The sequence below is a fragment of the Berghia stephanieae genome, chromosome 8, assembly GCF_034508935.2.
Source record: "Berghia stephanieae isolate SIO BIC M18660-M18661 chromosome 8, UCSD_Bste_1.3, whole genome shotgun sequence".
Taxonomy (NCBI): Eukaryota; Metazoa; Mollusca; class Gastropoda; order Nudibranchia; family Aeolidiidae; genus Berghia; species Berghia stephanieae.
The window spans coordinates 37,483,446-37,509,690 of record NC_088367.1 but is presented as its reverse complement, the minus strand read 5'-3'; the positions used below and the strand labels follow the sequence as shown (position 1 = coordinate 37,509,690).

General features: G+C 34.4%; 1 protein-coding gene across 2 annotated transcripts in view; it reads right to left on the bottom strand.

The window, feature by feature from the left end:
* The window catches only part of LOC144978604 (PAX-interacting protein 1-like), a 44,871-nt gene that overhangs the window by 10,328 nt on the left and 8,298 nt on the right, over window positions 1-26,245 (bottom strand). For both annotated transcript variants that reach the window (XR_013646550.1, XM_078924888.1), the window contains exons 6-19: window positions 24,534-24,765; window positions 23,373-23,436; window positions 22,606-22,775; window positions 20,704-20,849; window positions 20,103-20,295; window positions 18,951-19,042; window positions 18,591-18,686; window positions 15,684-15,818; window positions 13,094-13,215; window positions 11,877-12,061; window positions 9,085-9,128; window positions 3,198-3,274; window positions 2,658-2,754; window positions 882-1,050 (exon numbers count right to left, since the gene is read on the bottom strand). Coding sequence is in view for 1 of the 2 variants with exons in the window: in XM_078924888.1 (XP_078781014.1) it covers window positions 882-1,050; window positions 2,658-2,754; window positions 3,198-3,274; window positions 9,085-9,128; window positions 11,877-12,061; window positions 13,094-13,215; window positions 15,684-15,818; window positions 18,591-18,686; window positions 18,951-19,042; window positions 20,103-20,295; window positions 20,704-20,849; window positions 22,606-22,775; window positions 23,373-23,436; window positions 24,534-24,765 (1,822 nt within the window). In the remaining variant the exon portion in view is untranslated. The remainder of the gene's footprint in view (window positions 1-881; window positions 1,051-2,657; window positions 2,755-3,197; window positions 3,275-9,084; window positions 9,129-11,876; window positions 12,062-13,093; window positions 13,216-15,683; window positions 15,819-18,590; window positions 18,687-18,950; window positions 19,043-20,102; window positions 20,296-20,703; window positions 20,850-22,605; window positions 22,776-23,372; window positions 23,437-24,533; window positions 24,766-26,245) is intronic.

The window sequence follows — 26,245 nt, the reverse complement described above, 5'->3', positions numbered from 1 at the left end:
ATGTAGAATAAGACATGACACTTGTTAAGCGACATTTCAATTTTTTTCTGACAGAGACAATACTGTTAAAGACCAGGTACTCATTTTACACCTGAGTACAATGAGAGAATGTGAGTGAAGAGGTTTTCCCAAGGATTCAACTTTGCGCTAGGAACACGCAGTCATCTAATATACTTATTTTCTACTCTATTGCATTTTTAGATTTACTCAATGATGAAAAATTTGATTGAATTGATTAGAGTGAATTATACTCGCAATGAAAGTCAAACGTCGAAAAGGACTGAGTATTACGACCTAGCAGATTTTCTTAGTATGAATTCAAATCAAGGGGATGATAGAATTAGTCTGTTATAAAACGTAGTTTTGCAAGTTACTCGTATAGCAGTCTGTAAAAAATTGTTTAATCATTTTTAGTTTTGCCAGCAACTTGGTGCTCAATGATAAAAATTTTACATTGGCTGTTTGGAACACTGCTGATCCCCAACCCAATTCTTTAAATTAAAAAAAAAAAAAAAAAAAAAATAATAATAATGATAATAATAATAATCATTATTATTATTATTATTATTATTAAAGCATTATTATCATTATTATTGTCATCATTATTCATTCTTTTACTTATAATTATCATGATGAAAGCGGGGGGGGGGGGGGGGGGGGGGGGGGGGTGCAAGAAGCAATGTCTATAATGTCAGGAGATTTGTAATTTTTTTTCATTTGGATATCAAATAATAACACTGTTGAATTCTATTTTTTTTTTTTTTAAGTTTTACCAAAAGCTATTTCTTTTGAAAAATTGTGTCCCCTCCCCTAAGAAATGTATTCAATGACTATTATTGGCAGGTCTATGTGAGGTATGTGTGAAAAGCATTTAGGTTTACCTAGAAATCTATCCTGAGCACCGCTTTCCTCTATCCACTCCTTGGTGACCACATGGCGTGTGGAGCTGATAGCAATAAAGAACTTGATGGTACGTGCTAGGGCAGGACAGACAAGATGGGTGCAGTGCTGAGGGTTGGTGACCACGACACCTCCTAACTGTTTGACAACCTAGAGGTGGAGAAAAAGAAGTAGAAGTAAAACAAAAGAGTTTTTTTGTAAAGAAAAAAAAAATTGTTCATTACTTCATCATATTATTGGAGCTATAAATGCTCTGAAACTAATCTATCCCCAATATAATTTCTGCCCATTCTAATATTCAGACAAGCCCTAAGCAACAAACAAAAAGGTGAGGAAAATCAGAAGAAAAAAATCTGCATCAAACCAAAAAAGCATAATTTTCACTCATATTTCTATGAACTATCACTTTAAAATGATTTTGAATTTAGTTATATATCCATCTCTAAGTAAAAATACTATATTTTCGATCACTACTCCTCCAAAGTTTTGTTTAAAAATTCAAATTTGGCCAAATTTGTGTAAGTGCTGGTCTGAATATTAATATAAGACTGGTCTTTTTGGATAGGATTTTAACATTTTCATCTTTCTCTTTAACCCATCTATCAGCGTTTGTTTCCTACAATTATGTGCAACCTGCACAATGTTTCCGCTTAGAGAAGAATGGAAGACAGTTGAGGTTTACATCCTGAAGGGAAAAAGAAAACAATGATACTGCCATCATCAATCATCTCACATAACATATTAAGGGATTTGTTGACTATTAAGTTAAGAGATGAAGCTGTACCAAAAGGTAGCTGTCATACTAATTGATGCAACAGACATTAATACTCATTTGAAAACTTGTGGAACAATTCTTTTTTTCCACTTCCATTTCTCAGAGTTGAATAATGAAAAATTATTCAAAATTTAAAAAAAACCCCAACAGGCTAGCACCAAAATAGTACCAGAGATAGCTTCTCGTTTTTGATACTTTAAATAGCTATAATTGCTATCACATGTCAGCAGACACTCAGTTTTTGGATTATTTTTTTCTTTTTTTTCATTTCTAATTATCACAGGGACACTGATGTTGACTAAATAATTCCTCAGCTTTTAAAAATAACTTAAAATATTTTATGTCTCTTTTAATCGAATGGATGTATTGGAAAAATTACATTTTTGAACAGCTTCATATGTGCAGTGATGAAAAGAAAAAAATGGATGTAAACATAATAAGAGCTTACAAGATCTGGCAGTCAGATAAATTCAAGGGGTAAATTCTCTTTTGTGAAAAAAAAAATTAAAAATTACAACAGGCACTTAAGGAGTGGATGGCATAACATAACCAAGAAAATCACACTAAAATAAAGATTTGTCTATATAAAGAGATATTTTAAAATGTGCATTGCGCCAACAGTTGCTTTAATGTGTTCATTTTAAAAAATGTTTTGACAATCTCACTCCGCAAAGGAAGTAAACAATTTCAATGAAGAACGTGAATAAGTGGTGCAACAAAGTTGTTAAAATGTACATTTTCATAATAAACTCAAAGTCAAAAAAGAATTTTTGGCCCAAATTTAAGAAAAGTTTAAAAAATTTTCTGTCAAAATCATTTCGATTTTATTTTTTAAATCATTTCCCTCACTTTCAATCCAAATTATTTATTAATGATGAGGCATCTAATCAGTAATACTATTTTGTACCTTTCAAATGACAAGAACTCAATTAAATGTCAGAGATATAAACAAGAAATGAAGGGAAATTGGTGTGGGACTTACAGTTGATAGACGATTTACAACTGACTTGGGATAGAGAGTGAACATGACCTTGATGGTGGCAGAATCAACTTCAGGAGGTGGTATGGAACAATCCACTCTGTTGAGAAAAAAATTTCAGGGTTCTGAGACATTCAATGGGCAATTACAGTGTCTTGCTATCCATTGGATGGGTACATATATATTGTTATAATTGATTCTAAATTAAAAGCAAGCACCTACTCTTATGCATTCATATGTTTTGCTTACAAATCAAATGCATTTATAACACCTAAACAATTGTATTTAGAACGTCTTAAAGCACTTACTATATTAAAATTTGTCCTTTAAATTCAACATTTATTATTTGTCATTTAAATTCAACATTTATTATGTCAATTAAATTAAAAAATTATTATGTGTCATTTAAAGTCAACATTTATAATTTGTCATTTGTCCTTTAAATTCAACATAAATTATTTGTCATATTCCATATATATATCAAACATCAAATTATATACTGTTTTCACAAAAAGGGTGATCAACAATTGAAACATCGCTTACTTGGGTTTTTTTGGCGGAGACGGTTTTATGAGTGAGTTCTCTTGACCAGGAGCTGGCAAGGTGGGGTTGCCATATTTCTGAAAGACAAAATTGTTTTGATGCAAAAGAAAACTTGAAAAAATTTTTTTTTTAAATGCAAGAGCTTATATAGAGCCAAAATCCACTGAAAATGTACAAAGTGATTTACAAGGGGTCCCAAGCCAACAACAACACTTAAGGGGAAGGTCGGCGGTGAAAACCAGTGATTTATATAAAAATCAATTTTTTCTTTTATCGATATTTCGATTCTTTGGTCAATTCTTAATAATATGAAACACACTTCATGCTCAAAAACATTTTTTTACCCTGTGAAATCTGTGTTTATATAAGGTGAGGTACGTGTTCTATCAGTGCTTGATGCAGACAAACATGTATATTCACACCTTGGTAACACACAGTGTCACATATTTCATTCATAGTACTTCCTTATAAGGAAAAATCACGTATGAGTCAAGTGTCGGCTGCTCGCTCATTGGATGGCGAAAGAGTGCATGATCTGTGCTAGCTGTGTGATTGGCTGGTGCGGTGCTAATTGGGGTCAGAGGTAGCATCCTTTTGTAAACAATCAATGGCTTTGTGATGTGTTGACGATTGTATTTGACTATTCAAGATAACTATCTATAATTTTACCACAGACTTTGTTTTGTTTTTAAGTGTTTTACTGCGCTTGCAACACATTAAGGTCATATCAGCATCAGTAAAAAGGAAGAAAATGGCTTAGTAAAAAGTTCTAGAATTCCAATTAGAGCACCCAAGAAAAGGTAAGACAAAGGGGAATTGGTTCAAATAGGAAATAGATGTAAATTCCAAGAGCATACAATAAAAGGTCCTACTTTGAGATCACCTAAAAGTCCATCCAGACACAAGTAGAGGTCCCCACTAAGAGGAACACACTCAAATGCTTTACAAATCATATATAATACAAAGAAAACATAATACAGTGCATAACAGAGAGATGATTTACAAGGAAAAAAATATCATCTCCCAAAACTATACATTTGACTGTTTCCCTCCCAGCCAGGGTACCCGGCCAGTGCCAGGACAAAACCAAGTAATCTCATTCCAAGACAAAGACAGAAAGCTAGTTGGAAAACAGATATAGGGGGATAGAAGACACAGTAAGTACCTCCCTGCCCACTATGGGAGGTCAGGAATTCCACCCAGACCACAGACTTTTCTACTATTTCAATTTGATTATTCTTGACACTGTTGCAATGGGTAAGAAGGGTGTTCGCTCACGATGATGCCAGCGCTATCAAACTCAGAATGCAAATGAGAGTCTGCACAGTGTCACCTGGAGCAAATGCTCAAAAGCAAAATTTGCGTCGTCAGCTAAGAAGGTTAGATTTTCCACACTAATCTCAATTTGTGAATTCAACCATGGTCCACAAAGTAGTACAGCGATTAGAAACTTTCTTGGACAGGGACAAAGTTATTTATCTGCTCCTCTCATGAAAAAGAGACTGTTGAAAAGAATTTGCGAAAAAATGCACAAACCAGGAGGGAACGAGAAATGGGAGTTCTTGAGGGAAGTCCAAGCTATGCTGCTGGTGCCTTTTAAACCTAAATTGTTATAATGTAAGGATGTTTACCGGTTTATGTTGCTAACTTTGTTATTAAATTGCCATATTCTAAAAATACGATTTTATTCCATAAAAAATTACATTTCGAAAAAAGGCTTTTATGTAAATACTTGAAATTTACACCATACATTGATCTGAGTAAGACTAAGATTTGGTCACATTATTTTATGTATAAAAGTAAAAATATTTTTTTTTACGAATTTTTAAATTCCAAATTTTGATATTTTCCACAATATTGTACATGACATTTTAAAAAATTAATCAAAAATAAAATTGTAACAATATCGATAAAAAAATGTGACAAAATCTGCATTTTGCCTTTAGCAAACTGACCACAAAGTTTCGTGACATTACACAAATACGTTTTTGAGAAATGTCACTTTGAAAATATGCCAATCATCGAAGAATCAAAAATGGCGATGTTTATGTCCATTTCTATGGCAACCACAAACGATTTTCAAAAGTCAACTGTGAATTCATCAATGGTGGTCGTATCCAAATGTATTGAGCAACAGAAATCAATTCTTGGGTCATTATTGTGGATTTTTGTCTTCACTGCCGACCTTCCCCTTAACACGTAGATCAACACATGAATGAACAAATATCTTCTCTGACCTAATTTGGACCTTAAAATATCTGTAAATACCCATTATAATTATAGATCTATTGATTCAACATGCATGGCATTAAAAGGCGTGTTTATATTTCCTTCCTGTTTTTTGTTCTCATCTTTATAAATTCACAGGGGACAACATCACAAAACAATTTATTTGATAATCTCTATCTAAAATACACATTATATGATAAAAACTGGCAAAAAAAAAAAATAATAATAATTTTAAATCAACAACCACTGAGTAAAGGAGTCAATCTCTCCCACATTCAATACGACCCGGATCTGCCACAGGCAACAAATTTATCTTTTTTTTAATCAGCATATTTTTGACAAAAAAAATATGAATTTCAATAACGACAAAAATTGTAATCACCAAAAATCATGATTTGCTCAATTGTTTATATGAATAAATCAATATAAATGTTTAAAAACTGATGAAGGTTAATTCAATGTGGTCACATATATCCATAGTGGCCAACTTTTTAAAGAGTAAAAACGGGACACTCTAACGCACAATACCATCATGACCCAAAACAGCTGTATGATTGGACTATTATATAATATAATCTAGATTTAGAGATTTTTTTGTACCTTGTTTTAATTTGATAGTCAAAAAAGCATAATCCTGGGACAAGCAAGGGTCATGTCAATACGGTCCAATTTTCTAAACTTTAAATTTTTCTTAGATTGCCAAATCGGGACAATCCTGCTTTTATCAGGACAGCTGGCCGCTATGTATATCTATTTGTTACAATCACTAATATTCCTCTAAAGCCTGGTTTTAAACTTAGAATCTGGAGGCTAAAATTACAATTTAGCCCATTTTAACCTCAAAAATAAATTATAAATGTAAGGTGAAAGAGAAAACAAATATTAAAACAGTAAAAAAATATGGTGCTTTTTCAAAAGGAAGCAGAAGTTCGAAACCTTTGAAAATCTACAAGTAACAAAAGAGGCCTTGAATTAATACTCGCAAATTTAATTTTAAAAATCCTCTACCAAAGTCAGCCAAAAATCATGATATCAAATGTTTCTAAACACAAGTTTTGTTTTTAGCATTGAAGTGTTACTAGTATTAGTATGGGAAAGTGCCCTGTCTTGTTAAAACCAAATGGCTGGTCAGGGTGAAGTTTGGAAAATAATAAACAAAAATGAATACAACAGCTTCAAAAAAAGAATTCTCTGTCGTCGATCTGGAATTTAGTAATGTATTTGTGTTTTTATTGTTTTCTGTTTGAGCCCTTATCGTGACACGTTTGGTATTTTGTTCTTTTTTGAAGCTGTTATATTCAATTTTGTTTATTACTTTTTATACAGTCCACAGCTTCTAGCAGCATAATTTCACTTTGATGAAGTTTGGAATGAATTTTTCTTGTAACGATTTGAACAATATTCGATGCGAACCAGAAATTACATTCGATTCTATTCTTAAGATGAATAGCCAACAATGAGAATGACATGAATCCGATGGACTGCATTGTTGTTCAATGATGTCCAACATGGTTTATAAGAGTCGTACATTTTACACAGAAGCAGATTTTTAAAAGTCAATTCAAAAACACGGGATAGAATTAATCTAAAAGTCAATTCAAAAACACGGGATAGAATTAATCTTCAAGATAATAAAAAAATCTATTGGAAAATGAAAAAAAAGGAGACTAATCACAGTCATAAAGCAAAATGGAGGGTTGGACAGATTTGAAAAGTACGCCCCAAAATCTTCGATATGGCAAATATGCAGTGTGTTTATTAAAACAATTGTGGAATTAAACATATATATATATATTTTTTTTGGTTGTTTTTGTTGTTGTTGAAAACTTGCGTGTATTAATTTCAATGTATGTTTGATTGTGGAAATATTTCAGAATTGCATCATTTATAGTCTAGCAGCTGCAGGCCTCTAAAACTTTTCCTTATTTTCTTTTCCTCTCCAGATCTTTTAGCTATTTGATGAATTGGTAGTACTAAATTGGTATATCACTTGCCTCACAAGCAAGGCAACTGGTATCGATCCTGGGCCAGGTCAAGACTTTTCCTAAACCCGCCTGTGATTGGCTACGTTTTATGTTTTTATGTTTTTAAGGATTTTACGGCGCTTGCAACACAGTTTATATCAGCGCCAGTAAAAAGGAAGAAAGTTGGATAGTAAAAAGTTCTAGAATTACAATTAAAGCACCCAAGAGAAAGTAAGACAAAATGGAACTGGGAACAAATAGGGATCAGATGTAGATTCCAAGAGCATACCACCAATGTACTTAGTTTGAGATCACCTACAAGTCTCATTCGGACACAAGTACAAAATCAAACAAAAAGGAATAAACTCAAATGCTTACATTATATATTCAAAATAACAAATATAATAATACATAACAGAGAGATGATTTACAAGGAAAAAATATCATCTCCCAAAACAATAACTATGAATTTGACTGTTTCCCTCTCAGCTAGGACTCCGGCCAGGGCCAGGACAAAACCAAGTAATCTCATTCCAAAACAAAAACAGAAAGCATGTTGGAAAACAGATATAAGGGGATAGAAGACAAAGTATGTACCCCCCTGCCCACTACGGGAGGTCAGGAACCCCACCCAGTGATTGGCTACTGTAAGACCGGGTGAAATGTACTCTGTAATTGGCCAAGTCCCATCAACCGTGTAGCATGCAATTGTTTCTATCTGTTTAACAATATAAACACTGGAACAAAGTTCAGCTCCAGGGGCCTTTTGGCTGTATAAGACCACTTCACAATTGTAAATGAAATTTTAGAAGATATTAAGTTGTGCTATAATTGTATTTTATCAATAATTTATCATTGGCGTTATTATCATTCACTCCTTGTTACCATAGTCATGCGTATCATCATCATCATCATCATTATTATTATCATCATTATTATTATTATTGATGTTATTATTATTACAATCATTATTATTATTACCATTATTATCATCATCATCATCATCAACATTGTGATTATTATAACTACTATGACACCATCATCACCAATATTACTAGATTGCGTTCTTGTCATCAAAATAAGGAAAATCCCTTTTCTTTGCCTGAACATCTGACAAAAGATTATGAAATTTAAAATGTTATTTCAACAAAGCAAAACATATCATCTCCTACAATTTCACAACTCATAATTTTCTAAATCATGCAAAATATTCTTGGAGTCGATGTTTGGCAATCACTTGATCCAAGCTCCTTCTTTTTTCCCCTAAAGCGTATGTATTCACACCAAAGAGATAAAATCAAAGAGGAATTAAACCAGGAACTTGAGAATTTATATAGCACAATACCCACTACTAGGGCTCAAGGGCTATTCCAAGCCAACAGCAACTCTTAACATGTAGGACAAGACATGATCCCTGAGAGGCGATATTACAATTTATTTGTACAGAGACAAAAATGTTAACGGCCAGGTACTCATTTTACACCCAGAGTACGATGAGAGAATGTGAGTAAAGAGTGTTTTCCAAGGACTCAGCTATGCACTATTCAGAGCAGGTCTCGAACCCTTGACCTTCCAGTCCGAAGATGAGCCATACTACTAGACCACTTATAAGGTGAATTACATAGCAGCCAGTAGAGCTCACAGCTATCAGTTTCTGTCACAATGTACAACACCTATCAGTTTGCATAACTCACCTTCCATGTTTCTTTGCTTATCCTTACGGGAGATTTCCAACCACCTAGAAAAAAACAAAGAAGACTGATTAGGAATATAAGTCTAGTCAAACGGCAACTACAAACTGTTGTGACTATCTCTATATAAACATCTTTTGACGTACTTTTTAAAACTCTTGATTCTGATTATTTTTAAGGGTTTTATATGCTTGTAATACATTTATATAAATAAACTTTTGTTTGTTGCTTGTTAGTTTTTAAGAGTTTTACAGCACTTGTGACACAATTAGGTAATTGCAGCGCCAGTAAAATGGAAGACATTGGGATAGTAAAAAAAATTAAAGATTAACAATTAAAGGACGAGATAAAGTAAGACAAATCATTTTTAAGATTGCTCTGTTTTGTTTTAAAAGTCTAAATGATGAAGCACCTGACTACATTTAATGCATGTTAGAACTATATGTATTAAACAGGAATTTACCATCCTCTGCTGACAAACCAAACTTACTCTAAGAAATAATTATAATTATAAATTTTATGGCAGCCATTCCTTTACCCACACTGGGCCCCTTGTGTGGAATGACCTGCCCAGAAGGATAAGAGAAGCAAATTCTATTGAAAGTTTTAAATTATTGTTAAAACACTACCTTTTTATCGTTACATTTTCATGATATTGATACGGTATCACATACACTGTGGCTATTGATATATTTATTTGTAACATGTATTGAGCTTCTCCCCGTGATGAAAATACGCGATATAAATGCCATGTTTTATTATTATTATTATTATTATTATTATTATTATTATTATTGCTATTATTAAAGGGAAATGGTACATATAAGGAACATGTTTTTGTTTTTGTCTTTTAAGGGTTTAACAGCGCTTGCAACACATTTAGGTTATATCAGCGCCAGTAAAAAGGAAGAAAATGGGATAGTAAAAAGTTCTAGAATTACAATTAAAGCACCCAAGAAAAAGTAAGACATAGGGGAACTGGGAACAAATAGGGATCAGATATAGATTCCAAGAGCATACCACTAATGTACTTAGTTTGGGATCACCTATGTCTCATACGGACACAAGCACAAGATCGAACAAGGAGGAATACACTAAAATGCCTACATTATACATTCAAAATAACAAATATAATAATACATAACAGAGAGATGATTAACAAGGAAAAAAATATCATCTCCCAAAACAATAACTATGCATTTGACTGTTTCCCTCCCAGCTAGGACTCCGGCCATGGTCAGGACAAAACCAAGTAATCTCATTCCAAGACAAAGACAGAAAGCAAGTTGGAAAACAGATACAGGGGGATTAAAAGATTCAGTAAGTACCTCCCTGCCCACTAGGGAACAGATGTAGATCCAAGAGCATACCATAATCACCTAAAAAATCTTATCCTGACGCGAGCACAGGATCCCACTCAAATGCTTACAAATCATTATGCAAAATAAAAAATATAACAATGCTATACAGTAGAACTCGGAAATAGCGAGTTCGACGGGTCCACTCCTGATTACTCGCTATTTACGAGTTCTCGCTATTCCCGAGTTGCCAGGAAAGGTTATAATATAGCTGGTTATTCCCCTCAGTGTGTAATTCGAGTAAAAGCCGTCGCCCCTATTTCAATTTCTTCACAGAAGTGGCAGAATGCTTGGTTTTTTGTTGTTTTTTTTTTTTTGTTTTTTGTGTTTTTGTTTGTTTTTTTTCTCAAGTAAAATCATGACTAGAAAAAAAAACAAGAACATAGAAGTGTGTGTGTGTGTGTGTGTGTGTGTGTGTGTGTGTGTGCGTGCGTGTGCGCGCGCGCGCGAGTGTTTGTATGCACTCGGCATGTTTGATGAGGTAAGCAAGCGCATCACTCAATCACTGACCCATTGAAATAATGGTTCCACACTCCCCTCTCTCGCTGATCGTGTCGTTCGTTAACGATGCTACTCGCTGACCGATGCTGCGAAGTGAGGCATGTTGACATGTGCTTACCTCGTGCGTCGCGTGGCACCACATTGGGTGAATAATTGAACCCCACCCCCAATACACACACACGCACACAAACCCAACCCCCACCCAAATTTGTTTCGCCTATTATGTACTACTACAGACTAGGCTACTATGTAATATTGCACGTAACGAAAAATAAGAAAAGAAAAGAGGCTAGGCTAAAAATATTTAAATTGCCATTGTCTCTTGTTTTGCTTTACTTCGTTCGCAGTCCTAGGCTGGGGCAGGAAATGCTCGTTATTTCCGAGTTGACCTCTTTTTCATACTCGCTACTTTCATGCTAATGTTATTGACTCAAATAAGTGAAAAAAACGGGAATTTAGATTTTACTCGCTATTTCCGAGTTCTCGCTATTTCCGAGTACGTTACTTTCATGTTCTACTGTACATAACAGAGAGATGATTAACAAGGGAAAAATATCATCTCCCAAAAATAATAATTTACATTTGACTGCTTCCCTCTCATCCAAGGACTCCGGCCAGGGTCAGAACAAACCATTCAAGACAAAGAAATACAGCAACTTCTAGACAAAGAAATACAGCAACTCAGAAAACAAACATAGGGAGATAGAAGACGCAGAAAATGGAAGTATAAAGATCCCAGCTGTTAAAAATACAGGTGAACAGTTCTCATCATATTCTTACCGACTATTAGCAACTGCATACATTTATGTGTTTGCTAATATTGCTGTTAATAATTCATCATTTTCTCAACTCAGCCCATATTTTCAACTTTGAGAGATTTTTTGTAAGATCATTTGTAAGGCTCTGAACGATTACTTACTACCATCAAAAACTCACCAAGCAAATGGGAGACTCTATTCAAATCCATGTGGAACTCATGTCCTTGACCCACTTGGAGATATCGGACATGAACAGGAAGTCTCAAAGCGTCCATGTTGCCAAGAACTAAGTCAGATAACCACTGTACATTAACCACAGCAATTCTCCATTCTTTTGCCTTTTCAAACTTCATACCTCCAGGTCTGGTAAAAACAGTAGAAAAGAAGAAAACAAAATAAAGAATAATCAGGGTAGTTTAATACAATCAGACCTGGTTTTGTTGCTTTGACCAGTGCTGCCAACCCTAGCCCATGGAAATGTTTATGATAGAGAGTCAAAACTTGTAAGATTTTGATAAAATGCATATAATCCTTCAAAAACTATAATTAATGCTAAATCTGATAATGGGCAATTAGACCATACTAACAAAATGATTTTGCTGGTATATATTATATCATAATCGATAATTAAATCAATGAATAAATTCACTTTTTTTAGACTATATTGCCATTCATTTAGATTCTTTGGATCGACTTCCAAAATCCATCTATAAATCTGATATGACCAAGCCAGATATTATGTTGAAAACAAGAAACAGATTACACAGAACACTAAAAGAGTTGATTGTTAAAAATGCTTTTAAAAAATAGAAATATAATCATGCATGTTATCCTCATCAAAATGAGCACAATGAATGAAAATGGGTTGGTAAAAAAAAGATAGATTTACAATTAAAAGCACACAAGAAAAGTACGGCACAGGGGAATGGTACAAATAGGGAATAGATTCAGATTCCAAGAGAATACTATCATTATGTGTAGTTTGAGATTACCTTAAAGTCTCATCCAGCCACAAGCACAGGATCCCACTAAGAGGAACACACTCAAAAACTTACATTATATATTCAAAACAACAAATGTAACAATGCAGAACAGAGAGATGATTTACAAGCAAAAACTATCATCTCCCAAAACTATACATTTAACTGTTTCCCCCTCAGCCAAGGACTCTGACAAAAGAAAGGACAAAACCAAGTAACCTCACTCCAAGACAATGACAAAAAGCAAGTTCAAAACAGATATAGGTGTATAGATACACAGTTAAGGACTTTCCTGCCCACTATGGGAGGTCAGAAACCCCACCCTGACACTTGAACAAATCACCCGTAGAGTGAAGCATAAAGACAGTTCAAAATTTGATGAGACAGCAGTCAATGTATAAAGAAGACAACTGACTTTTTGCATATAAGTGCTGAATTATGATGTGTCATGTAGCCTGTGTATTTAGCACCAATGGCATTGATCATTTGCTTTAAGCGTGTTCTCTCCTCTCCATCAAAGTTTGTCACACTGATCATCTGAAAATGAGATAAAAGAAAATAAGAAAATAAAATTTAATGTGTTATCACATGTCAGTTCTAACCTGACACAAGCAACAGACATAACAAAAGTGAAGTATGAAAAAAATAATAATTTTATCAAACTAAAGGGCATGATTTTTGCTCCTTTTGTTCAAATTATCATCTTACAATGACATAGAATAGATGTAGTCTTGTTCAATTTGACAATTTCTAAACATATCAACTTCTGCGTGATACAATATTTTTTCAAGTTTGGAAAAAAAAGGTTAATCAGCAACTCAAATTGCAAGATGTTTTCTCGAATTTATATAAATTGTCATCATACAATAATGATCTAGAAGCTGCAGTGTCGTTGAATTTGGCAAAATTCCTAACAAATCTATTCCTGAGTGAAACAAATTTTTTACTAATTTTACTCTCAAATATTTGTTAACACTAAGGTTGAAAATTATTTATTTGACCAAATTAAGCCCTATAAATCGGTATATGTGGCAAAACTGTAAATGTTATACGAGGTATACTGAAAAATCATTTTATGGAAGTTCTTTCAATATTACCATTGGCTAAATATGAAAATTCTTCAATCATATAAAAACGATTTTGTAATGTTGGCATTTTTGAATTAAAAATAATTTCCTTGTTATACAACCCACTACCAAGTTTATCAACATAACTCAATTGGAAGCAACTACTGACATAATATTTTGTGCGAGTCTCCCATTTTATGGATAATTTGTTCAAATGTTAATCACTCGTCATAATTCAAATGAGGAAAGAGTCATAGCCCATGGAGTCAGATTTTATTCCACTTTTTGCTGCGCTAAAAGGACACAGTAGCTATTATAGACCTGTAAATGAGCTCTATAAAAAGTGACTGAAACTCTTCGACAAACTGAAGATTCAATTATTTTTTAAAAATAAGGGCATCATTGGAAAGGAGAGTGATAAATACAATACATTAAAATAGTGGGTGTCATTTCTTACTGAAAGTATGACTGCCATTGATTTGATGTAGACGGAATGCTAAATAAGCATGTCATTCATATAAGTAAAAATGACTTCATCAAAGTCATATTCCTGCCTCTGGAAATTAACATAGTCAGAAAAATAATCACCATTATCATCTTTAATTTCTAGCCATGACCAATTGAATTTATTCCTCACATCTTTATCAATGCTCGGCAAGTCTAAATTGCCTGAATTGCTATCCACGAACAGCTCAGGCATTGTGAGAACATTAGAATAATGTAGCAATGAGCAAACTTGATTTTCAATCAGTTAATGACAGAAAAAAAAAACTGAAATAAATATGACTTCTGGTCAATACACTGAATTATTAAGTAAGAGAAGTGAGTTATCATGAAGAAACTTCGGCAGGCGTAGCGGAAAAATCCAAAGAATCTAAATGAATTGCAAATCGCCACAATAAACAGCAAGCTCGCTTGAGCAAAACAATGGCAGAAAACGTCCTGATTTGCACGGGAATTAATTAGGCTACTTACAACTGTTCCTTATAATTAGGTACCCAATCAGCGAAGAAACGGTCAACCAGTTTGTTTACAACGTGAGGCAATCGAAATGTGCTTGTATCAATTTATCCTAACTTTTGATTTAAAGGTGTCTACATAACGGACTTCCGGCTTTCGCGTTTTACTTTTTCATAATTTTACGACCCACCTTGTAAATGTGGTCAATTTTGGCTTAGATGAAACAGTGAAATTTATCGCTCGGCAGCTCAGTTAAAATTGGCTACCGTTGGGATCACGACAGGTTTGGAAAGTGAAAAAATAATTTAACGAAGGCTGTGTGAAATTACACTGGGATGTGTTCAGACATGCCAATTCTAAAAAGCGTCGCTTAGCCTTTGCAATATATCCATCGTTAATATAAACGTCCCCCATGAGTTATGCGTAGCGCTGTGGAACACTCCTAAATACTTTACGGTCATTCGACTGGGTTTTAAAAAAAAAAAATTACGGTCATTCGACTATGATTTGTGAATTCTTTCTTTCTTCACTTCTTTCTTTCCTTTTTAAAAATATTTGAATTTGACAAATTGACTGTGAATTTACAGGTCTACTATTACTTGTTACCCTATGACAAAATACTTTCCATCAAACAACAGATTTAGCAACCAATCAATGTTGCATGATCAGGGGATCTGAAAAAATTTCAGATTGCATAAGATGGATACCAGTCCGTTTGACTGAAAAGTGACTGCTCTACCAAAGAGCTACATAGGTTCCACAATTCTTGAAAATAATTAAAACAATTCAACACCTTTATCCTTGGTGACATTTGACACAAAAATGAACTTACAATTTGTAAACATACTCTAACCAGAATAAGTAAGAGAAAAATATATGATCTCATTCCCACAGGGTAAAAATGCTATCGAATCTTTAAACCTTTCCAACAATAGGGGGGTGGAGGGTGAAATTCGAGTTGACAGAAATGCCACCCACCTGATTGAAGCCTGGTTTCTCACTGTTGAAGGATAGAGGCAGATGTAAAGCTTGCCATGGGGGAAGTAACTTTTTTTGCATCAAGCAGTCATTAAGCCAGAAGGCAGTGACAACTCGTTTGCCTTCATTCTGCGCCTGGATATTGAACAAAAATTTTAACACAACAAATTCACAATTTGCCACATTACTCAATAGTAAATTATGATGATTATTATCATTATAATTCTTTGAAAACTGCTGACAACACTTTAAAGTCTTATCAGAGAAAAGATATTTTATTTGATTAGAACACAGAGAAGAATTTTTTGAAGAATTCTTATGTAAATGTAATTGTGTGTGTGTGTGTGTGTGTGTGTGTGTGTGTGTGTGTGTGTGTGTGTGTGTGTGTGCGTGCGTGTGTGTGTGAGATCTAAGTTATTAGTGCAATTTATTTTTTTATTATTCCTGAAGCTGTATCAAATAACTTATTAATGTAGAGAGCATAGAGCATGACCTCATGAAATTATGTACTATATAAATCCACAAATGTTTTTATTATCATCATTATTACTATCATCATCATCATCATCATTGCCATCATCCTACACTGCGTGGAATCAGCGCTATTTCAGTTGGAACTCCCAAGGGACCAATAACCCTCCCTGCTCGCTACCTGCATGAGGTCATTGGAGTTCAACTGGTATCAGGCAGTGCCATGTCCAATGGGGGCAATTATGGATATTTATGGTCTCATAATATGTCTGTATAGCGGGAAAACAATAACAGACTCTTTCACTTTATTATGTTGATTTGAAAAATCAGTTGTCTTTCTAAACATCAGTGAAAATTTGACATTCTTGTGGTTAATAGTTTTCTTTAGACATCACAAATTGTTGATCTAATTTTAAGTGCTTGTAAATTATGGGGCACTTAAATAAAAAATTTGTTATTCAAAACTCAGCGGCAGTATCTCAAGAATTTTAATAAATATCAAAAGTACATATATGCATCTATGTTCCTGTGCAATATCATATTGGCAGTTGATTTTCTTGATTTATTCATGGTTTTGTAAGTTCTGTATATTGTTTTTTACCAATTCTGTTCCTCTCAAACAGTTGTGTTGATCATAACAGTAAACTGATATGATTTATGTCTTTATGTGGTAAAATAACACATTTTATTGACCAGTAAAGACTAAAAACTAATATTGTGTATGATGTCAATATCTCAATTTACTATCAATCTGCCTATAAAGTATGACTTCTTTACAAGAAAAAAATCAATCACCCAACAAGGTTACTGGACATGCTACAAATATTGCAGTATCAATCATCAATCACAACTAACACTAAGTACTGGTACGGTTAAATTAAATGATTTGCTCAAACAGACGGACATAGTATGTGGACAAAAGAGGATTCAAAATTATGAGGGTGTATAGTTTATTCCAAGTAGTAACCTTTTTCTCCTTATTGACCAACTACATTCAAAACGAACACACTGTCCATACAGGTTATATAGAATCATCTCCTTTCCTCCAAGAAAACACATTTAGTCATTGTCTTATAAAGTCATCTGATATACCATTGAACTCCAGTCAGTCAAATTTAGAGATAAAACAATTGATTAACAACCAGAGTCAAATCAGTACAACACCACAGGCATACAACAGCAGATCATTTAATCTTTGGGAAATCACTGCCATATATATCTGGACGCTTCAGTCTATAAAAAGTTAACACATTCACTTGTGCACAAAAGGAGAACTTGAACTTACATTATATTACTTAATCAACATGCAAGAATACCCTAAACATTGACACCTATATGACACTATAAAGTCGGCATTTCCTGAGACAACCACACAAAAGCAGTACCGTATACATCTTCAAACTATAATGCCTAACAGTCATAAAAAAATATAATTTTGACTTGAATCGTAAGGGATTTAAGTATAGAAAAAAGTTATCAAGCCATAAAAAGTTGGCTTTCAAATGTGAACAAAACTCATAATATTAAGTTAAATGCTTAAAAATAATATTAGTATTATTTTCGTCTAATGGTTTATATTTTATTCCTAAACTGATATTTGGACATAATTCATTGCATGGAGTACTATGGGAGAGAAAATAAGGATCTCACCAAGTCATGCCAAATAAGAAATTTACACTAAAAAATTCATATCTTTTAAGGTTTTACTGCCCGGACAACAAAACTTGGCATGTGTCAAGATCATCATTTTTACTTTATAATGATGCTTGTTTCAATCATTTTCTGCCGCTGGGAATTATATTATTGATATGCAAATTACAACAAATTAATTTCATTGATAGCTCAAAAACCACTAAATTGACACCTCTCTTATGAGCAGCCTTAAGAGGATACATTATTATCAACCATGGCACATGATGAAAGAAACCTTTGCTTTGCTTGTGGTGAGGGAACAATTTTCATATTTGTGTTAGCAACTGAGCAATACCATGAAATATTGCAACAATTAATTACCATCAGTGGCATCACAGATTCCTACTGACCGCTACCTGTTCCACCCATGGGCTGACCCCACTAATGGGGTCAGGTTGACCTAGCACTGAAATACCGCTCAGAGGGGAAAATGCCACGCAGTGCCTAATCATCATCATCATCATCATCAGCAGCAGCAACAGCAGCAGTAGTAATAGTAGTAATAGTAGTAGTAATAGTAGTAATAGTAGTAGTAGTAGTAGTAGTAGTAGTAGTAGTAGTAGTAGTAGTAGTAGTAGTAGTAGTAGTAGTAGTAGTAGTAGTAGTAGTAGTAGTTGGAAATATAGTTTGATTGACAGGGGTTGGAAATATAGTTTGATAGGCAGGGGTTGAAAGTATAGTTTGACTGGGGTTGGTCAATAACACAAAATTCATGAAATCAGAGAGAAAAAAGTTTCAACCTACCATTTTAAAGATGTCAGATTTCTGATTGCAGCAAATAACATGGGTAATTCGATTGCTGTAGGAAGACTCGACCTGACCTCCATATTGTTCTATCACCTGTAAGGGTTAGTAGTTGATGATGATGATGATGATGGTGACGATAATGACAATAATGATAGTGACGATGATAACGACAATAATGATCATGGTGACAATGACAATAAAAAATAATTGTGGCAGTGATGATGATGATGATGATGATGTCGGTTTTGGTGTGGTCATTGTGATAAAAGAAATGGAAATGATGATAATGATCATGAAGATGATAATGATGACAATGAAAACATATAACAAGTCGAGAATTCATGTTATCACATTCACCTTTTTCCATGTTGTAATTTCCTCAGAGCCCAAAATGTTGTGGTAATCCACAATGATAAATATACATCCTAGCATGCAAAGGTGAGGAGGTACTGAGGATTGGAAATTGATTCGGTAAGGCTAGTTAAAACATGGTAGAATGTGGGATATGACAAGTTTGTTATCACCATAACATAACAAAGATGTCTACAAGTGTAATGAAACAAAAACAAGTTAAATAAAAATAAACTATTTAATACTATGTTATTACATCATAAGATTGTTAGCTATTTACAAAGACCACTTTAAAAGAAACTTTACAGTTAAAACCTTAAAGTACCTTCAGACTTAAATTTGTTCTAAGATTTCCATACAAGAATCATCCCTTTAAACTGTCTAATAACAGATGTGTTTACAGTTAAAACCTTAAAGTACCTTCAGACTTAAATTTGTTCTAAGATTTCCATACAAGAATCATCCCTTTAAACTGTCTAATAACAGATGTGGTATACTTTATTTTGGTAACACATATAGCTCTGAGTAAAAAATCAAATTTTTCACTAACTTTGCTATAAAATTTTGATTGAAAAATCCAATCTGGGGGAAAAATCTGATTAAACAAAATTTGGTAATCAAAATATCTGGATATACTGATTAAATCTGTTTAAATGGCAGGTCTGCAAAAGTCTTTCTCTTTCAAGGAACTCGCATTCTCATTAAACGTCGATATGGTGCCTATGATGTAAGGCTCCAGGACTGGTTTGTATAAAAAGGCCAATCGAGGACAATTGTGATGCCTTTATTCTTAACAAGGGTACAAGTACAAAAATTAGCATTAAGTTGTCCCAACTATCAAGTAACTTCTTTGGTGTAATGGTAGCACATCTAATGGTAGCACATCTAATGGTAGCACATCTAATGGTAGCACATCTGACCAGTAATCAGGAAGGTTCGATCCCCAATCGAGGAAGACAAATTTTTTGAGATGGTTTTTTTTCTTGTATTTTTATTCCTCGCTTTGTCTGGAACTGTTTCAAACACACTTTTTAAATCGTTCACTCACAGGGACACATTCAAATGTTATCAGTAATATTTAGCGATGAATTTAGTGTTAAATCTTGATTCCTATCCCCTAAATTTTATCGAAACAGTAAATAGACATAATTTACAAACCGTTTTCCTTGGGATCGTGTCCAAAGTAACGAGGCCCTCCTGACCTGGCTGAAGGGGGACCTTGGACTGGGGGTGGTGCAGAAGTAGGTGGTCCTGGTGGATGCCCCGGAATCCCTGGAGCTCCAACTATCCTAGGAGGAAAAGGATAATCAGGGGGTGGAGGCCGACCCTGCATTCCAATCATGGGATTCATCTATCAATAAAATGGACAATCGTTGGATGAGAATCAATTAAAGAATTTCTATCATTATTCAAGAAGCTGATATGGTCCATTCAGGTCCATATCTGAATAGGCATTCAGATATTTACATAAAATAATTAGTTTCACATCAAAAAAATCTCAAGTTGCCATGGTTGTCCAATAGTCCAAGGCAGAATAAACAACAAAGACCAAACTCAAATTCCAGATTTCATACGTATTTGAAATCAAAAGTTAATTTATTTGTAAAAAAATCAGTAAATTACCTATGAGAAAGGTCCTCTAAAAGGTTTCATATGAATTACAAGACTTAACACACATCAACCTGAGTACTATTGTCAAGTTATTTTTGGGGACGTTTTTCAATAATGTATTAGGAATAAGCTAAACAAAACAACCTACCTTAGCAGCTCCTGTAGGTAATGCAGGTCTCATGGGTACATTCATAGGAGTGACAGCCCGATTTGTAATGTTACGCAGAGTATTTCGGATGATGTTTGAGTCCATTCTTGGTCTGAGCCCTACGGGATGGGATGGCACAGGAATGCCTAGGATTTCAATGATATAAAATTTGTTTGCTGATTATTAAAGATTTTACTATGAAATTTCAGCACTTAGAAAAAAGAAGGAAGACAGGTGTTAATAGATCTGCACCTAAAGAAGCACAGACACTGTAAGACAAAAAGAATACTTCAAGAAGGGAACAGAAGTAGATTCCATAAACAATCTATCCAGGTGTCAAGATTTGAAACCAGTTAAAAAGCATGGGATCCCTGATTTGAATGAAAGTATTTAGCAACAGACCAACATTCTAGCGGACGGTTGGCAAACAATTTTTATCCTCGAGACACCAGATTAAAACTTTATGACTCTGAAGGGCTAGATATTTTATTTTTCTTATCTATATTCTTTGTTGCTCATCACACGCTTATAATAATAAAGCAAATTAACAAAATTGAAAAATAATTAAATGAATTTAAATATAATGGATTGAGAAAGATACGAGATGAGGGAAGTATAGTGAATAAAATCAGGAGGTATGGGGGAAGAGGAAAGGATAAGGATTACTTTTTGTTATTGATTTATTAAATACCACAGTAAAACAGAAAAGAGAAGATATTCAAAAAAAGATAAATAAAAATTAAATTCCAATTTTGTTTTTATATCTGTCCCGATGAAAATTGCATGACTTCTAACTGAAGAAGTACAGTAGAACTCGGAAATAGCGAGTTCGACGGGTCCACTCCTGATTACTCGCTATTTCCGAGTTCTCGCTATTCCCGAGTTGCCAGGAAAGGTCACTCGGCCGTACAAAAAGATGGAAAGACAATGTGTGTGTGTGTGTGTGTGTGTGCCATGCGTGCGTGCAAATGACTGTGTGTGTGGATAAAGTGGGGCGGGGGCGGGGTTGAACACGGCCTTCGTTAACTACGTAATGATGGCCACGGGTTGAAGTTGATCCACCCCTTCCATTTCCATCAAGATTTCGTGTATGTGTGTGTGTGTGTATGTGCGAGTGTTTGTATGCACTAGGCATGTTTGATGAGGTAAATAAGCGCATCACTCAATCACTGACCCACTGAAAATGATGGTTCCACGCTCCCCTCTCTCGCTGATCGTGTCGTTCGCGAATGCTACTCGCTGACTGATGCTGCTAAGTGAGGCATGTTGACATCTTGGCTGCCAGTGCTTACCTCGCGCGTCGCGTGGCACCACATTGGGTGAATAATTGACCCCCACCCCCAATACACACACACACACCCAAATGTGTTTCGCCTACTACGTACTACTACAGACTAGGCTACTACTATGTAATATTACTCGTAACGAAAAATTAAATAAAAGGAAAGAAGCTAGGCTAAAAATATTTAAATCGCCCTTGTCTGTTGTTTTGGGGCAGGAAATGCTCGTTATTTCCGAGTTGACCTCTTTTTCATACTCTCTACTTTCATGCTAATTTTATTGACTCAAATAAGAGAAAAAAACGGGGATTTAGATTTTACTCGCTATCTCCGAGTATGTTACTTTCATGTTCTACTGTATATGAATTGTCCCTTTAAAATGCCTTAGAATAAATGAAGTGTTTAATTTGAAATTAGATCCGTTCATGAGAAAAATAATACTTTTGGCAAGTTTCTTAAATGTTATACTTTTAAATAATCTTAATTAGTAGGAAAAATCCAATATTGGTCAAACCTGAGCCATAAACTAATCCATATACATGGCTTACATTTTGCAGTAGCACTATTGCAATAACAGAGAACGACTTCAATTGAAAAAAAAAAAATCACTGAAGGAACTGACCAGGGGGTGGGTGGACACTGGATTGTGAGTTATTGGGATGGAAGATCCCAGCAGATGGTGCAACTGAGGCCACTTTCTCTGGGGTGGTGGGTGGAGTTTTGCTTCCTCCCATCCTGCTACTGATCTTACGAGCCAGAACTTCTTTGGCAGTGGGTAAATCCAGATCCATCCTGAGAGATAAATCATCGGTATCATTAATGTGTTAATAATAATCATTTTTTGGAGAAAAATAAATTGAATTTGAGGTGAAAAAAATCTGTACCGGGACAAAATGCCTGATTTTTACTATTTTTTCTAAGTTATCATTTTAAATTGCTTAAGAATAGGTGAAGTGAAGTTGATTTTGGTCATTTATCCATTATTTTCGATACTTTTCCTCCAAAATTTTGCTTAAAACTCCCGAAGTGGAGGAAAAAATCTGAATATGACAGGTTTGTATATATTAAGACACAACTCAAAAGCCTCACAAAGAGATGCCAGCATGACATAAATGATTACATGGAAAAATTGACACAAAGTGACATAAAAAAAAAACAACTTTGTACCAATTAGGCCCCTGATCTGATGTTTTATATGGATAATAACAATTACTTACAACCTTTTGGATGGGATACTAGTCAAGACACAAAGTGCATTTCATCAGGTATAACAAGACCCAACCACCCAGTCACTGATTGGAGGAAAAAGGAATTGAAATAAAACATTTTCAAAGCCTGCCTGATTGCATGCAGTCAAGAGTCATAACTGAGCAAATTTGTCGTCTTTACCGTTCCTCTCCTAATGGAGACCTTGATACATTTCCTGATCCAGTAATTCCCAAGGGATGTCCATCTGTGAAAATCAAAGATGAGAATTGAAAACCAATGAGGGCATTTATTGTAAACCTCAAAAACTAAAATTTGTGAATAGTTTGCACAAAATTAGGGATGGTTACTTTAAACACTTCTCGAGCTTGTACAGGGGTCAAGTGATTTGAAGTTCAGTACCAGATATATTTGGTTCTAATGTGCCTTAGAAAAGTTTTAGACAAGGGAGAATATATGTCTTTTAAAGAGTAGATTCTCATTCCAACCTACCCCAACACCTTGCCTCAAAAAAAACAACACACAACAGACACGTCCAAAAAGACAATAGTTTCTTTAGATAGTCACCCAACAGGATGATTTTTCTTTTTTAAAACCCACTGAAAAGGAAAGATGCTTACATCCAACTGCTTTCATCGAGAAAAAAAAAGGAAAAAAAAAAAGGACCCCAACAGAACAATGTTATCGCATTCCAGACAGAAGAAAGAATCCCTCTAAACTGGGATTGCAGATTTAAGGGGATACAATCTCTTTATCATTAGCCTCCACTAAATTGACATTGGAAAATTAAGAATAACTCCATACTTTGTGGTATGTGGTACTTCAATCTCCTAGTGAAGGAGAAAGAATGGTGTCACACTTAATTTCTCTTTAAATAAAAGCATAACTTTGTGCTTAATAAATTTCCAACCAATAAATAAAAATTATTAAATTTTTAAAAAAAGGATAACCACGTAGATACTCGACCGCCCACTTAAAAATAAAGGAAGAATACCTTTGTACTTAATTTACTAAAAAATTAACGAGTGGAAAACTTTGTAATTACACATCTCACAAAAAAAACATAGAAAGGAGAACTTTGTAATTACACAACATCTCACAAAAAATGTATAAACAGAGTTACCAATTCAGGAGGCAAAAATTTACTGAACTTTTATTCAAACACATTTACACATATTTACTGACCTCTTTCTGAGCGCTGAACTCCCGAAAAAGACATTATACACTTACAATTTACCTGTTTAGCAGACGATTGGGAAATATACTGAGGGTTTATAACATACTGAATTCTGTAGGTATATGGAAAATTGGTAAACCTTATATAAATGAAAATGTTGTACTTACTCTCAAATGGTGCTCCAGATTCTGTTTCCATCATGGATGGTTGGAAGTGAGGCAGTGGTTGTGGTGGTGGAGATGGGGAAGGTTGTGGTGATGGTTCTGGTTTGGGATACTCAATCAGTCGTGGGTGGTAGATTGCTTCGTCTTGAGTTTCCTTCTTAGTGACTGTATCCAATACCCAATCAGGGGTGACAACTTTGATGGAACATTTCTCCAAGGCTGTCGTATACTTGACCTGAAATTTATGTTTTTGTTTTTGAAGGTTTTACGGCGCTTGCAACACATTAAGGTCATATCAGCGCCAGTAAAAAGGGGAAAAATGGGATAGTAAAAAGTTCTAGAATTACAATTAAAGCATCCAAGAATAAGGCAGACAATGGGGAATTGGTTCAAAAGAGAACAGATGTAGGTTCCAAGAGCACACTATCAGTGTACTTAAATTGAGATCACCTAAAAGTCTCATCCAGACACAAGCACAGGTCCCCACTAAGAGGAATACACTCAAATGTTTACAAATCATATAATACATAAATAAAACATAATAGAGTGCATAACAGAGAGACGATTTACAAGGAAAAAAATATCATCTCCCAAAACTAACTACATATTTGACTGTTTCCCTCCCAGCCAGGGTATCCGGCCAGGGCCAGGACAAAACCAAGTAATCTCATTTCAAGACAAAGACAGAAAGCATGTTGGAAAACAGACATAGTGGGATAGAAGACATAGTATGTACCTCCCTGCCCACTATGGGAGACCTGAAATTTAAATCGGATTTGTGACCTTCATTTAGTGTTGGGTTATTCGACTGCTTTCATTCGATTGACGCTCGAGCACCAAGCCAAAAATAATAATTCAAGCAGGGAGTGGTAAAACAAGTCTCTGGAATAATTTCAGAAGATATCAATTCAGTTTCAAAATCGACGTAGATTAGGAGAAAAACTTTTTTCATTTCTTCTTTTATTTTTATGACCATAGATGCAAATTTACGACCATTGACGACATTAAGGACCAAGAGACCAAATTACAACTTTACAACTTTGCTGGACACCATGCCTAATCATAATCCACTGCAACCCTAAATCAAGTCAGCCGTGTTGAACAAGACATTGTTTTTGTTCTTTTTTTTTTTTTCAAATAAATCATCGCTTGATGATGTCACCAACTAATTTATATAGGAAGTTCTGTGGCACTTGGCAGCTCTGCATTATAGAGATTTTAACTTCATTGCATCACATTAATCTAGAACCGGAATGCTATTGGGCAAATTCATAAAAGCCTGAAAAATTGTGCGAATGTGTTATTTATTACACTGAGTTGGGCTTCAAAGTATCGAAGTGGAATACTGCTATAGTATAGCATAGTAGGCACTTGTTATTTCATTTGAGAGTAAATAATAATTTTTAAAAATTAAAGTGGACAGATTTTAAACTAAATTGATAGATAAAAATGTGCAGAATTTATTTTTTTAAAGTTCTGGCTTGCATCGGACCATCACAACCAGAGAATTCGGAGCATCCGATCAATTGCCAAAAAGCCAGATTTCCGACTAAAGCAAGAAAAGTGGCATCCCAGTTAGAAGGTCCACTGGTGGATCCCAAAAAAAAATCTGAATTTTGTTACATATCGACCAGAATAATGGTGCATCAATCCAAAATAAGTTTTGCATACAATAAAGGCTCTACTACTAATATAGTATTAATCATTAAACACTG